This window comes from Amyelois transitella, chromosome 5, assembly GCF_032362555.1.
Source record: "Amyelois transitella isolate CPQ chromosome 5, ilAmyTran1.1, whole genome shotgun sequence".
NCBI classification, from domain to species: domain Eukaryota; kingdom Metazoa; phylum Arthropoda; class Insecta; order Lepidoptera; family Pyralidae; genus Amyelois; species Amyelois transitella.
In genome coordinates this window covers 3,237,105-3,253,031 of record NC_083508.1, presented here as the reverse complement: position 1 = coordinate 3,253,031, position 15,927 = coordinate 3,237,105, and the positions used below count along the sequence as shown (strand labels likewise).

Below are 15,927 nucleotides of genomic sequence, written 5' to 3'. Positions count from 1 at the left end.
AGAAGGGAATATCTAGTACTACGCCTCAGGAGACATCTGGACAACCTCCCATTCATCAATCAAGGCGAGGTTTGCACAGTTATCTCCTGAACCCACCGTACTAAGAATAGAATAACACTTATAACTTCCCACCAGCCCCCGTAGAATGGCACGCGCTACGCCGTTTTTATCGCACTAAAACTGTCTTGTTGTAAGTCATAATAACAGAGCACCGAAATGCTTCGATGGTTGCAGAGGTGTTAAATAGTGTAGATAAGACCCAAAAAAGACGTGACGCAATAAGTAACTTGAATGCAAAGATGGGTTTGGTGTTTTTGTAATATAAGGAAAATTCCAAGCAATGCTCATAATGGTATTTTCAGGATTTCTAAATACATAGGTATAAATACTACAATACACGTGATAGGTGCAGCTGATTCGTAAACAACCATATAAGTCTCTATCTGCTGATATCAGTAGGTACTATCTATAATGCTATCAATGATTATAAATACCTCGCGCCAATATGTCGATGAGTTTGGTTATAATGAACGGAAAAATGCTTGTTATCATATTGTATAAACGGAATAGGTTATATCTATCAATACTTAACCATTCATTACGTCATTGATACCACTAGACATTAAAAATCCGCAAAATTTAACTTTTGCAAGATCTTGCAGCAGAAAGCTAAATAATGTAATAAGAATAATCGAAGAGTTTTACTGAGAAGACGGGGCTCCCGTGTAATTTGCGTCCCTTGTGTTTTTATCCACATACGTTCAGTAATTTTTTCTTGAAAGAGTAACACAAACATACTTAGTTACAAACATTCGCATTTATAATTTTAGCTTGACAAAATTTGTTGATATCATTTACATAAATATGTTCTTACTAGAGGCCGCCCGCGACTTCGTCCGCATGGAAACCCTATCAATCCCGCGGGAACTCTGGGATAAAAAGTAGCCTATGTGTTATTCTGGGTCTTCAGCTACCTACATACCAAATTTCATGGTAATCGGTTCAGTAGTTTTTGCGTGAAAGAGTAACAAACATCCATACATCCATACAAACTTTCGCCTTTATAATAGTAGTAGGATTTGTACACTGTTCTACTCTTGTCAACAAAAAAAGAACATTGCTTTCAGATCTGAAGCGTTGGCGCATTTTATGTTTAGGGCTCATGTACTTGCAGATGCATCATAAGTCTGCAAGAGACATTTGTTCGTCTGTGGCCGCGTTTAATCTCGTCTCCATATGGAGAACATAAATTGAGTTTAAGTTATACGTCACCACACACACGTCTGGCATGCTGATGGCAATTTCAGACAATTTCTCAATGCATTTTTTTCCAATTTATTTTTGTTAAAGTTATTTAATTTTTATCAAAATAGCTCAAATGGTAAACCAGTCAAAAGTTAATGAATTACCATTATCTGTTTGGAAAAGGTTGAACTAATTGAATTGAAATTATTGTATGCACTTGAGAAATAGCTACTTACTTATTATTTTTAAATACATGCGCGAGTTCTAGAAAATACAACATTGAAAGGAGTTTTCTTTTAGAAAATTGTTTTGGCGTACGTGTCTCTGGTTTGGCATTTATACGGAATACGAAATAAAGAGGCTAATTTGTATTACATATCCCTCTTCAAAACGAAAGTATTGTGTAAATTGAATTTTTTTGTGACTTAGTTTAGATCAGGCATCGATGAGAATACGTATTACTTTTTTTTTATGTTTTTTGTCTTGACTTTCTTTCTAACAAAAAAAGTACTTTATAAATATGCTAAACAGATTTTTTTTTGTAGATTTACATTACACCTTATTAAGTTTTCACATAAATCAAAGAGCAACGACAAATGAATTTTTCTTTACTTCAATCATCATATTCGACCAATTAATAATATCACTATTAAATTAGGACTTATATAACCATTTATAAAAAGAAAAAAATTATCTATACTCATAAAACATGCGATAGGTATTGGTGGCTGCCCTCAATCGATGAAACAGGCGATCCGTCATCACTTGAGACTTTAGAGAATCGAATCTTTATGTCTTCTGCTCACGTACTTACTTCGAAAGATAGCTGCTCTCTGAAATAATTTACTGCAACGCGTCACTGCAACAAATAGAACATAATATGCTCTTTTAAGTATGGAAATGTCTATATTCTAAAAGAAATGCATAAGAACAAAAAAAGAATGTTTCTTTGTTGTTTTCTTGTTGAGAAAGAAGAATGACTACTTAAACTGATCAGTTGTAGCATATTTATGTTTTAAAAGCGTCTAAAGATCAAAAGATATACTGACATAGACTCATTTATTTTGTTGTTCCAGTGACTCCTCAAGTCATCAAAAAATAATGTTTCTGTACCTATGTCAAATATTCATTCATATGTAGAAAAATTCGCGATCTAAAATTATCAATTTTTTAAATTTTTAAGAAGTAATTAGTTATTTTCAAAGCTACATTGTTTCTGCCACATGGCGACATGTGCCCACTATTCAAGAGGCTTTGACCAGAGACCTTAGCCGTGGCCTTTCTAACTTGTTTGTTAATGCCGGCTTGTTCGTTGCTACTAAAAATAAATAAGTGATTAATACACATCGCCGTGGGTGCCGCAGACGGCGCGTCGCAGTCGCCTACCATGACGAATTAGATAGGCAACCTCTGTGAAGTCTCCTCATGGCTGTGAGGTCCATCTGAAACAGGCCGCTTGCTGTCTCCCCAGCAAATTGCGAGCGATGAACCCGTGGTCCTTGCTGTGTAATCTGTATTGTTTCAATCATCAATTCATATAGTGTTTTCACAATATAATGCTCTTGAGCTTTGTGGCGAAGTTTCATCGTGTAAAGGGAAAAACAAGATATCTTTGTTGTCAAGATATTTCTGATGTTTTAATGCAACTATACAGATAATTTATTACTAAAAAAAACGTACTTTCCCTGAAAGATAAAGTTAATTATCTGTTGGCCATTATCTATCAATATTGCGATATTTTATTCGATTTATACCTATTCAAGGGTGTACATAATGCGTTCATTGTTTAATCACACAATACTTGTGCTATGTTTTCCCTATAGAATTTAAATGACATTGTTGTATGAGAAGGTATTTTTAACATTGTGTAGGTAGTGGGCAAACGTTCGATTGTAGTATGAATAGATTGCGCCCATTGCGGAGGCCGTGCCATGGGAACGGGCTTTGTTAGGTCTCGACTAGGGATGGGACGATATATCGATATTATTTTAGCGAAAAACATCGATATTACTGATGAATAGTATCACAATCTTATAATGACAATATAATTTTTCTGAAAAGGTCATACAATAATAAGTCGTTCTAAAAATAAGTGTGGTAATAAAAGAAGGCCATTTACTTCCCCGGGGGACATAAAAGAGAGGGCTTGGGTAAGTAACAGTACAGGAAAATGTAAATAAATTCCCAAAATTAATTTATATTGACGCTCCTTTTGCAAAATGTTCAAAGGCAAAAAATACTTGAATGACTTTGTTCCAAATAATATCGATAATATCAAAATTAAATTGCATCCCTTCTAGCTGGAGAAACGTACAATAATACCTCGATAGGTTTTGCTCATTATTGCTAGTTTCACTGTTTGACGTTGTAAAGATATACTTTTTATACGAGCATTTTTTTGCAAGCACCAGACTGGTTTTCAAAGCGTAATAACTTTTTAACATACATATTTTAAATCATCATTTGTTTCGCAAATGTTTCATATTCACTGCGATACGAAAGTCAACAATATGGAAATTTTGTTTTCGGACATTCATTCATCATTCATTTCTTGTACTTAAACAATGTCAAATCTGAGAACCACAGTACTAGGACAAAAGGCAGTGTGCACCCGAGAGATTACCCTGCCCTAGGCTCATGATTTACGCGCACAATTAATATTACTCCAGCAGTAACGCTGCATCGACCTGATTAACTATTGTATTTCCCGCTCACTGCCCTATTTCCATTAACTGCATTGTAATATTACCTTCTTTCCTCTTTTCAGAACATGTGACTTATAGTACGCGATGGAAGAGGACAGTACTTGTGCCAGCGAGGTTCGGGATCCTTTCCAAGCAGAATCTCAAATCAATGGCGTCTCCATCCCGGACATAGCGCCAAAACCCGACATTGAACAAACAACAGTGCCAAATGGACTAGAAAAAGATGAGAGTACAAATAAAGATGAAAGCGGAGTTGTTCTTGACGGCGAGGAAAGTAAGGGAACCGTTTTAAATTTAAAAGAATCGTTTGTTGAACATGAAGTATGCGAAGGCAACGATGACGCGCGTTCGCTCGGAGATCTGGACAGTTTGCCGGCAGGGGATGAGCTGGCATTGGGAGCGGCTGGGAGCGATAGCGGCGTAGAAGGGTGCGGGCGTGCACTAAGCAGTGGAGGTGGCTCCAGGTCATGCGCTTCCAGTGTAGTTTCGTGTGGATCTGGGTGCGGCTCTGAGAGTTCATCACTAGCGGGCGCCCCACCCAGACCACGACGTCGAGTCAACGTAACTGTGACTGAACCTAAACGCAGTTCTCCCATCGGCACCTCCACCCCACGACCAGTCACCGCTCCTCGCGGTCCTAACCTAGCGACGCGAGAAAGAGCCCGAAGTAGAGAAAAGCCAACTCCGCCTGAAAAACCACGGCCTCTCACGCCGAAGCCGCGTATCCGTCCGACTGGCGACCTACCTAATCTTGTCCGAGAAAGTCCTGCATTACGAGCGAAACCTACTAAAACTTCAACAGCTCGATGTCGCACTCCTAATTCACCGAGCGAAGAAAAGAGATGGCCAGCGAATGGCCCCCGGTTGCCACCGGCTGGAGACGCGAGTGCCACCCGAGTTGCCGCTGACAAATATGGAACATTGCCAAGAAGAAGAAGAGAAGCCGACAGCGAGGGTTCTCCGAAGCATGAAAGTACGCCTCCTTCGTCCCGACGGCCCACAGTGGTACGATCGTCATCGTCGCGCTCTACCACTAAGACTCGTGTCCGCATTTACGCGGAGAAAACTTCACAGACAGTGTTGCTGGGAACTGATGTAGAATCTGCTTTAGCTGGGATTGTCCCTAATATTGAAAGGTAAGTTGTACTTAACTATGCTAAGGCTTTATTCTTAAATAGATCTCTCGCTCAATTTTTGGGTTTCATTTCGATTTTTTTTTCTATTAAACAAGTTATATTATTATACAAACTTTTTTCTTTCAGTCGCATCACGGAGGTGTCTCGATGTCACCGCGGCGTGCAGGTCAGCGCCCGGGACTCCGAGACAGCGCGGCTGACCGCAGCCCTAGCGGCGGCCGAGGCAGCCGCGGCGGAGGAGAAGGAGCGAAGACTCCACGCGGAGGCCCAGTTGGCGGCCGAGCGTGCGGCCCGCCTGGCTGCCATCGCGGAACTGGAGAGCAACTCGCAGAGACTGCTTGAACTGGCCGGCGCAGGTATGTTTTCCAGAAAAATCTCAGAGTTGACTTGTTTTTTTTTCCACCATGTAAAAATGATGTACACATTTCATACAATATAAATGGGTATAATTATTGGCAGGCGCCGAGGCCGGAGCAGAGGGTTGTTTGAAGGCGCTGGACGAACAACTGCGCGCTGCGCGAGAGTTGGCGGCGCGGCAACGCGGCGAAGTGGACGCTTTACGAGCCAGCTGTGATAGACTGCATGCCGTGAGTCATTCTAACATTAAATACACGTCAATATCCTTTAGAGGCATTCAGTACCAGCCAACTAAATAGTTTTATTTGGATGGGCCGCATTTTCTAAGCTTTTCTAATGATACCTATATACATACATAGTATGACAAATAATGCACAACGGCGGAATTATCATATCAAGTGACATAATATATCCTACTTTCTATTCCTACAGGAGGCGAGTAGCGCCCGCGAAGCGGCTCGCGTATTCGAAGCACGTTTACACGAAGCGGAACGCGAAGCGGCCGAGATGCAGGAGTTCCTGGCCGCGGAGACCGGCGCGCTCGGCCACTCGCTGCGGGAAGCCGAGGCCGAGCTGCTGCGGGTCAACTCCGAGCTGGAGAGGAGGTCAGGCTCACGGCCAGCTGTGTCACACTATCTGTTAGCTAGGACTCGGAAGCAGCCGAGTCGCAGATGGAGAAAGATGATTCTGTTACTTTTTTTAAGTTAAATTAGGATTTCTTGAACTATAAACTTATCCAGATAGGCATTGTGGCGACGTCTCTACATCACAATGGCAAAGTTCCTAAAACGCAATAGTAATAGCTCTATAGATTTCATCACTAATACAACTTCAGACGCAGCAGCGTTAGTCCCCAGCCAACACAGTATAGCTGTATAAATTTTTCGTTAAAGCAATATTTTTACTTTAAGCTGGATAAAGTATTTGTATAACTTCTGTGTAAGCGCTTATACAGGTGATATTCAAGCTATTTGGGCACAAAATATCTTGCTTCAATATGGTTAACAGGTGATTAATAGCCACATAGCAGCTGAATAAATGTACAACACACTGAATATCTTCTGCATAAATTCAGATTTTTCTTTAGTCCAGAAATTATACATCTTTTATGCAGTTGTTAATTTGTGAGTTCAGATATTCAAATGATATACAAAATTCCGATCTTTGGAGTAGTCTTACAAAGAAATTATGCAAGTAAAAAGTATTTTTCATTGTGACGGGATTAATTTGTGTCACTTAGTTCAAAATATTGTAAATGGTCGCCGATCACGTCTTCAAAAATTTGATAAGTGAATGATTTCATACATTTTAAGTAAGTTTAAGGTGAATTATATAAACGCATGGCACTTTACTGTGAATTATCAACATGATCATTATACATTTTTTGAGCGCCTCAAAATAAAGCTACATTTTAAAAGGTAAACAAATGTGAAATAATATTTAAATTAAATGATCTTTACTTTTTATCAAATGTCAGTCCCAGCAAGTAATGAGAATCAAATTTTGTATAACTGATAATGTTTCCTATTCACTAAATAAAGTGTTTCATAAGATAAATGTTGAGGATTTATAAAAATAGGTTTATGTCGCGGCATATTGTTGATTTTGTCACAAAATGGTGAAATATCTGGATAGAAACATACGATATCTTCAACTAATCAGTTATTTGCTGCTTAAGATACCCACATTTGTAACTGATGTTGTTAAAGTTTATCATAAAGACAATTGTATGCTTATAGCGCTATAAGTTTGGTAAAACAAGGAGTTTATTTTCAATTTTGCAGAAGTTAGCTGTGTTAAGAAGAAAACATTTAAATTATTCAGCATCTGAATAAATTAGTACCATTTCTTACACTATACAGCTTAAAGAAAGTATTAAATACAATTGTACGCTTATAGCGCTATAAGTTTGGTAAAACAAGGAGTTTATTTTCAATTTTGCAGAAGTTAGCTGTGTTAAGAAGAAAACATTTAAATTATTCAGCATCTGAATAAATTAGTACCATTTCTTACACTATACAGCTTAAAGAAAGTATTAAATACAATTGTACGCTTATAGCGCTATAAGTTTGGTAAAACAAGGAGTTTATTTTCAATTTTGCAGAAGTTAGCTGTGTAAAGAAGAAAATATCTAAATTATTCAGCATTTGAATAAATTAGTACCATTTCGTACACTATACAGCTTAAAGAAGGTATTTCGTCTAATATTCAGCGTTTTGCTGTTTAACTGCTTTGCTTTAAAATGTTATACAGGTCAATGCAAAAATTTCAGCTAATGTGCAGATAATAGCTGTTTCAATTACTTTTATTTGAATGTCGCTTGTTTAGCAGATACTACTCTTGATTATTATTCAGCTTGAAAAAATAACGCGAACTTTATGCAGAATTTAGTAAGCTTACAACATTATTTTAATTTAAGAACTCTCTTATTCAATATTAAGCCATAACGTCAGCTGTAATACATAATTAATATAGCTTGACACTGCTTATTGTGGTATATTTTCGCTATTATCTAGCTTATGTGTTGACTGGGTCTAACTAGGCCTAGCGAATGGAAATATCTGGGGCTCTTGCGAGGTATATAAAAGGAATAAAAAAAATTTTTTCCTCTAAATTTCGTTTTCCATTTTCAAATAACCTACACGTTCTAAACTCAAAATCATTCGTTTCAGACGCGCGGAATGCCGCCAGCTAGTCCGCATGTGCGAGCAACGTCGCCAGGAAGCGCTTTCAGCGGCCGCTCGGGCGAGATCCGCTGGAGGCGCCGCGCCCGCGTTGGACGCTTTAGCTCGACGACTTCGAGCGCTTACAGCCGCTGTGCGACACGCCTACCATCTGCCGAGGGACGCCTTGGAACCCACCGTCTACCATAACGACGCCTTTAGGTAGTTGGAAGTTCTGATAGGTAGAGAGTTATTGTTTCATTTGATAGAGTAAAGCTATCGGAGATTGAAGCATGCCCTGGCGACGACCCGAAGGGCAGTCTCTATGACTCTTACCTGATTTACCCACTTTAAGATAGTGGGGACGTCGAATGTCCAAGTTTTTCCCACAATTTTCTCTGGACTCCTGGCTTCCGCCGGACACTTTTAATGATATATATATATAAAATTTGATCAAAATTTCTGATACGCTTTTACCAGAAAGTAAATAATTTTTTTTTTACAGTCGCAGCGATAGCGGCGAAGCCCTATCGCCCGAGGAGGAGCCCCGCGGCGGTTTGCTGGCCGCCGTCACTCGAGCGCTGCGCTCCGCTCCCCCGCTCTCCACCCCCGCCGCCAATGACGACGAACGTTCCAGAATATCCGATGATAATGACAACTCCGCAGATTTGCTAGACTCTGAAACTGAGCCGTGCTTGGTTACGGATCCTGGTGAGTGAGGAAAAAAAAGTAATTAATTCCAAATTTGAATTAAGAAACTGGCCATTTTCAGTTGAGTAAGATTCAAAATATGGATTGAGTAGCAAACTGGCCAGTATGTACTTATTTATGTGGAATGGGAACATCAAGAAAACTTTTTAATAAAAATAGAATTTAAAGTCAAAAGAAAAGATATTCATAATTTAAATTTTATAATTAAATATTAGAGATGTAGATCGGAATATGTGCATTCAGCCTAGGAGATAACTGTGCCACCTTGCTTTAAGTAGTAAACGGGACGTAACCAATAACATACTTTATTACATATTTGTAGAATATGCTGAAGAGTGGTGGTCTGGCGCCGAAGGAACGGGTGCTTGGAGCGCGGACGAGTTATCACCAGAGAGGGAATCCTGTCCCGACCATGATAAAGGTATTGTATAAGTTTCATTCATGTCTCACACACTGCGGCCAAACTAGGGTAAATCGGGAAATCGGGCAATGACCGTTTGCTTGTTTGATCTGTAGGCCACAACTAAGACTTGGTTGAGCTAACTTTAAGACAAAATACACGCCGATAGAGCTTGTTACTTGTGGATTAACTGTCCCGACCACGATAAAGGTATAGTTTCATTCATGTACACGGCAGTCAAGCTAGGGTTAACCGGGCAGTTACTTATTTGATATGCAGGCCACATCAAAGAGGCTTCTTGATTGTGCTAAGATTAAGATGCAAATCACACAGAAAGGCTTTTTAAAGGCTAAAACAAACTTTAAAATTAGTATCATCTTATTTTGTTCCCCGTTGCATTTCTAGCACACCTGTTCCGAATTCAAAATACTACGCTATCACCATAATTTTTCTCCCGTTTCGCAGAACCTGAATCGGCATCGGCGTCGGAGCGCGACTCGCTGCGTCTGCTCTCGGCGGCCATCGCCCAGCGACAGCGCTCCGAGGCGGAGGACTTGGAGCGGGGGTCGCTGCTGGAGCGGGTGCTGGCGCTGGACAACCGGCTGTCGGAGCTGCTGCGGGCGCTGCGGCTGGCGGCGGGCGCGGCGGCCGCGGCCGGCGACGACGCGGGCGGCAAGCTGGCCGCCGCCTTGCGGTGGGTGACGTCCACGGAGTTTGTTTCACTCGGATACAGACCGGTCTTTGGGTGTGGCGTAGATTGTTTTTAAATTTGGAATGGAAGAATTCCACGGAGTGTGTTGCCTCAGATACAGACTGGTCTTTGGGTGTGGCGTAGATTTTTTTTAAATTTGGAATGGAAAAATGTTCCGTCCCTGATGAAAGTTAACTGTTTTTGTTTGAAATTTCTTAGTTAAAATTATGTATATAAATTATAATCATGTCTTTGTCTCTCGCGGAGAAGAGAGAGTTAATAGTCTTGTTTGAAAATAGTGAAAGGCTACATACAGCTGTATGGCTTAATGATTTGAGATTCAAATGTGACAGGTAGCTAGCCCAGCGCTTAGAAGAAGAATCCCAAGTTTATTAGCTTTTCTCTTAGTCACATTTTACGATATCGATGCAAAGATATGAAGTGGTCCAATTATTAAGTGTCTCATCGCCTTCAGGAGTAATCTCAAGTTTATTAAAAGTTAAAAGATAAATGTATTTATACCGATAACTTATTTTGTCTTCAGGGATAAGATCGACGTAACAGAGAAGAATGTGGCGGATGTGGTCGTGAGGAAACTAGCTGAACTCGACGCCAGCAAGACCATGATGGAGCAGTACAGGCATTCTATCGAAGTGAGTAATAACATTTTAAAAAGATAATACTACAACAAAATCCATTACAACATTATAAAATTCATGACTATGGAGTGCCTCGTCGGTAACAGTCTTGTTTTGCAAATAGAATAATCTAGGTATCAATCAATTACTCACCATCTTATAATTAAAGTTACTACCGCTTCCAAAGCGAAACTGTAAAACAAGCGAAACATACTAACTTACTCTTCATCAACAAAGTCGGTCACTTTGTAAGAAAATTTGAAAAGAAAACAGTATTAAGAAAAAAAGATATTTAGTGGCCATACAAGAGTTGTCGCATTGTGAACACACCATCCAGCTGAAATAGACATTTGTGACGTATGAACACAGATACATGCTTATTACGTTTATTTATTTAATTCTATTAAAGTCGTGTTTAAGGTATTTGGAAAAAGGTAACTAAAAATAGTGAGTCTTGTGTTTTTTACACATGAATACATTGGATAAATTTACCCGAGTTTGAACAAATTTATTAATAACTTTATTTATTAAATAAACATTTTCTTTGACGGCATACTCTACATTATAATGACGATGAGTTTCGACTGAACCTTCTTTTAAATGCCTTTATTATGCTTATATTTTATTACATATATTGTGTTCACTATATGATGTTTATATATATATTACCTTTGCTAATAAAACTTTTTCAGTGTAACAATTTTGTTAGCGTCAGTGTAGAAGTTTCGTTAGCGCCGTTAACTGTTTAATGTGAAACAGGTATTTACACCATTCAGGCCCTGTTTGGCGATCTCGAGTCAAGAATGAACCGCCAAGGTCAATAGTCCGTACGTTTGCATCAGCACCACTCCTAAAGCTTTTTAGTGCACTATAGTGTCTTATGCTCTCCCTTCTATTTTATACTTAATTCAACTGTAAAAAGTTGATATACTTTTTTTTTAATTAAAAGTAAAAAAAAATCTTTATTAAAAAAATGTTTTAGAAAACCCTATTAGAAAATTACAATAAAATTTGAATATTCAAAAAGTATGTAACGAATTTGATCAACATTTGACAATCGTCGTTTAATCAAAAAAATATAATTATTTGCACAAAAAAGAGACGAATGGTGCAACAAGAATTAATTAAACAGATAAGAAACATCTCAAAGAGGCTCTTTGTGAAAATCTTAAAAGTTGGATTTCAAAAAACATACCTACAATAGGTAATGTTACCTTAAAATACTGCTATACTTTTCCATACTATCCAAGGAGAGAGCATATTGACCGCCACGCTTCGAAGCTTGGCCACGCGGGTCCGCAACGTTCCGCACTTTGTATATAAACCACTGACAAATCTGTATAAAACAACAAATACCACTGGGATGTACTACTTTATTATACGTTACAATAACACTGGCAACACACACTGTTGTATGGTTAGGGTTATGGATAAAAAGTATCATGAAGAAAACACTGAACTCGTCGAGAAATGAATAGACCGCCTACATATGGTTTAAAAATTTGTTTATTCTAAATTGAAATGTATTTAAATTTTGTATTTTTTTTTCTATTATTATTTTCAAAACCGGCTTTTTATTTCTCGAAGAAATAGGCACAACAGTTCTAAATTTCTTATTTCAAAATTTTCAAAAAACATTCGCACCATTCTAATTATGTACCTACACCTACTTACCAAATGATTTTTTCCTGAAATTGTACGTAGACACATTTGTAAACTGAAATAATCTTTGGTATAAACGATGATGCCTAAATTATACTGCAATAATTTCTTGTAGGTTTGTTTCACTATTTTTTGTGATAGAATTAATTTTAATAATTTTTGTCTTTAAATGTAACAGTTGCCTTGTCTTTGAAAGTAACTGTTGATTAGATTTGACCTTACAGTCTTGCAATTTAAAGAAGAAAGAAATGCCATTTTTTTGCATAAAATTGGGATATGAAAACAAAATTGTTATTGCAATTAGACACTTAGTTGAAACAAGTCTTTATTTTGCTGCATAGTGCTATATTTGTTTTTTAATAAGGTACTGTGTAAATGTTTTGTATTTTTTTATAAATTTAATTTTATTGTATTTCAGAATCTCAAAAAGCAGTTAGCTCAGTCAGGTGATGATGATGATGATTTGGAATTTATTGAAGAAGTAAGTTTAATTGTCTTAAGATTTAACGTATTTGTTGTTTCATTCACATGAATTTAGTATGTTGGTATTTAGGACTCTCAAAACCCTCAATATGACCTTTTACCAGAACGTCTTCTAGGCCTTCCCTGACTTACCAAATTCAGAATTGTGGTTAGAAAATGAGAGGAAACAACTAGGACCAGAATTATCATCGCCGGCCGGGGACCAGTCTACCATTGAGATTCAAAACAACCCACGTGCACATAGCATACATGTTTTATACCAATTGGTTCGGTTCTCCGCAATTATTACGAGTTAAATACTCGGATCTTTTATTCATCCAGCCATAGCTTCAAACCTCAGCAACCTGTATTACCGCGGCTCCGGCAAAAATCCCTCTTATTTCTATTTCCGCGTGTTTTGGGCTGTGCATATAAGATCGATTATTAAGTTAAATTTGCATTTTATGTACAGATTTGAATGTATAATATAAAACATGTATCGTTATTCCAGGAATTAAAATGCTGTAGCGAAAGCGAGCGGCGCACCCGGTACGAAGCGCTGGACGCGGCCGCGAGCGCGCTGTCGGCGGCGGCGCGCTGGCCGCGCCTGGCCGCCGTGCGCGCGCGCATCGAGCGCCTCGCCTTCGCCATCGCCGCCTCGCACGCGCACGCGCACGCGCACACGCCGACGCATAACACGATCGCAGCTCCGTTACTCAATACTACAGCGTAACTAGGAAAATATAAATCCCTAGAAGTCTTAAGTAAATCTTGAATTTGCCATCTCCACCTTCGCACACTCGCACACTGGTGTGTATATTGGTGTAATGTACCAACACGATCGAATAACCAGTGTAAAATCTAAAATAATCTTGTATATTCTAAGTGGGCATGGAAGCGGAAAAGAATGTAAACAAAAATATTGTTATACAACAAAGACTTAACAAACGGCGGATTTTGCACTTAAGACTGATTTCCATCTACTCTACTTTTGGAAATGAATGTTTGTTTGAGTGAATGTAAATTTCAGAAGTGGGTTATTGATGGTGGAAAACTTCCATAAAAATTATATTATGTGCATCACCAAAAGAGAGAGCTACCGTCAAATGCTTTATTGAGAAATTCAATGTTATTGTCGATAATAAACTTAAATCTGTATTTACATTGATAAATTGAATATTTATTCATAAAATTAATCGATACTGTTTATGCCATGTAGAATATAAGTGTCCAAAATTCAGAGTGGCGCAACGATCTCCATACACATTTATTTTCTATCTTAATATTAATAATTTGAAAAGCAGTATTTATATATAATAGACTATATTTATTTTATAAGTGCCCGCCACTCCATCAAATCTATTGTTATAATCTCTGTATGAAAATACATTTTTATTTTAAACAATTGACTAATACTTCTGTTGCTCGATTGTTGCGATTGATATCCATTCTGTTTAAATTTCAGATATGTACGTAAATTTACACATAGATTTAAGAATTCAGTGATGAAACTAACCGAATTTAATATGTATACAGCTTAAGGCACTGTTTACGAAAATAATTATGTGTCATCATATGATTGCACAATTCGGTGAATGCATGCATGTTTTGTACTCTCCGAATAAAAATATATAAGCAATTATTCAAACCATTAGCGTTATATATGTATGTAGTGATGCTACTGCCTATGAATTTTCTGTAATAGCTTGATTGCCGTCCTGCCGCACTCCATGACAAATTTGCGAGTAGTAGATAGAAGTTCGTGAAATGGTAACAAATAATTTAGTGAAACTTCGTTGCGAAGTCTATGTAGCAATAGGTCACAAATAGCATACGTTAACGTTAGAACTGGCAAAGTTTTATGTGGAAAAACTTCTGATGTTGGACTTTTTGGATGTTGCAGTGTCTGTGTGCTAACGTGCCAATAGAATTTGATGAGGATATAATGTAGATTTTATTTAGGTCATAAATAAAGCAAGCAAAATTTCACGATTAATGTTTCGCCAAATCAGAAACTCTGTAGTCTGAGACGTCACAGAAATGAAAAAGTATCCGAAAGATGATGAATGTCTAAATAAAATAATATTTAAGTACAGGTCACATTATAAGTGTTAGATTTAGAAATTATATAAATAACATGAAGCTAGAATATTTAATTTTGAGTGATCTCAACATGCGTGGAATGTACAAAGTTATATTCAGTGCTTAATGCTCTGTCTCTCTCACACTTATAAAGTGCTAATTACGAGGCAAAATGTATCTCATAGCGCACAATCAGAAGCAATGCTTTCGCGTATTTTAACGATTTGACGCATTGCTACAAGCAATTTACCCAACACATGTGCACAGGCCCTTGTTATTTCTGTAAACGATGAAATCACTTCTGCCTTCGTAAATTAAGGATTTTCGTAAATTTTCATTCCTAAACGCATTTAAAATAGTCTTAATATTTTTAAGACTGTTCTTTTTTTACTAAAACTTTTTCTGAATTTAACACAGCTTTGAGTATTTTAAGTGCCATTAGTGTTAAGTCGCATCGCATGTGCGGTCCCAGTTATGGGTTGGAATGTAACCGTTTAACTTCTAAGCGTTCTAAATCACAAAATATTATTTTAACAGATATTATGTACATAAAATGGATGGTCTATTCTTGTCAAAATGTTGTTTAGCTCTAGTCAAATCTGATTGTTAAAAAGGCGAATTATTATTTGCAATGCTATTTTTTATTGAATGAAGCTCTGGCTTTCCTTTATTTTTGAATGATTGGAAAATAGAAATTATATTGAAATGAGACTGAAATTGTATTTACGTTGAGATGTTGATGGCAGAGTGTATGTGTAGTTAGAACAAAATTCATATCAATATGTGTTTCTTAATTTCAGTATATCTTTGTTGGTAGAAGTACAAAACGGCTAACTGTTCGTCCAGCCCTAACGTCGCTTGCTTCCGGTGCTAAATACAAAAGATTATTAAACAGTGAAATCAACATTTGTAGTACTAATTTTGAAGTAATTAATTTTGAATCATGTGATGTAAATAATACGTATGTAAATAAATATATTGAGAATCTATAGAAATGATTTTTCTTTGAAATGTATTGTATATATCTCCATTTTTCTAATAGGTATAGAGGTTTCTCTTTGAACGCCACGAGGGTAAAGCTGGGCAGTGCGATGCGCGCTACAAATGGGCCCGTTTTATGGAGACGCAGTTCAAACGCGCCATGTTTCAGTCATCAGTATACATGTGATTTACCC

The 15,927-nt window shown here is 37.7% G+C and overlaps 1 protein-coding gene across 3 annotated transcripts in view; it reads left to right on the top strand.

Moving 5' to 3' along the window:
• The window catches only part of LOC106138912 (nuclease SbcCD subunit C), a 49,171-nt gene extending 33,430 nt beyond the window's left edge, over window positions 1-15,741 (top strand). For all 3 annotated transcript variants that reach the window (XM_013340238.2, XM_013340246.2, XM_013340214.2), the window contains 11 exons: window positions 4,013-5,086; window positions 5,213-5,442; window positions 5,546-5,673; window positions 5,876-6,048; window positions 8,116-8,328; window positions 8,612-8,817; window positions 9,140-9,238; window positions 9,683-9,911; window positions 10,453-10,561; window positions 12,627-12,689; window positions 13,182-15,741. In XM_013340238.2, the coding sequence (XP_013195692.2) occupies window positions 4,035-5,086; window positions 5,213-5,442; window positions 5,546-5,673; window positions 5,876-6,048; window positions 8,116-8,328; window positions 8,612-8,817; window positions 9,140-9,238; window positions 9,683-9,911; window positions 10,453-10,561; window positions 12,627-12,689; window positions 13,182-13,403 (2,724 nt within the window). In that variant the 5' untranslated portion in view covers window positions 4,013-4,034 and the 3' untranslated portion in view covers window positions 13,404-15,741. The remainder of the gene's footprint in view (window positions 1-4,012; window positions 5,087-5,212; window positions 5,443-5,545; window positions 5,674-5,875; window positions 6,049-8,115; window positions 8,329-8,611; window positions 8,818-9,139; window positions 9,239-9,682; window positions 9,912-10,452; window positions 10,562-12,626; window positions 12,690-13,181) is intronic.
• The last annotated feature ends 186 nt before the right edge of the window (window positions 15,742-15,927 follow it).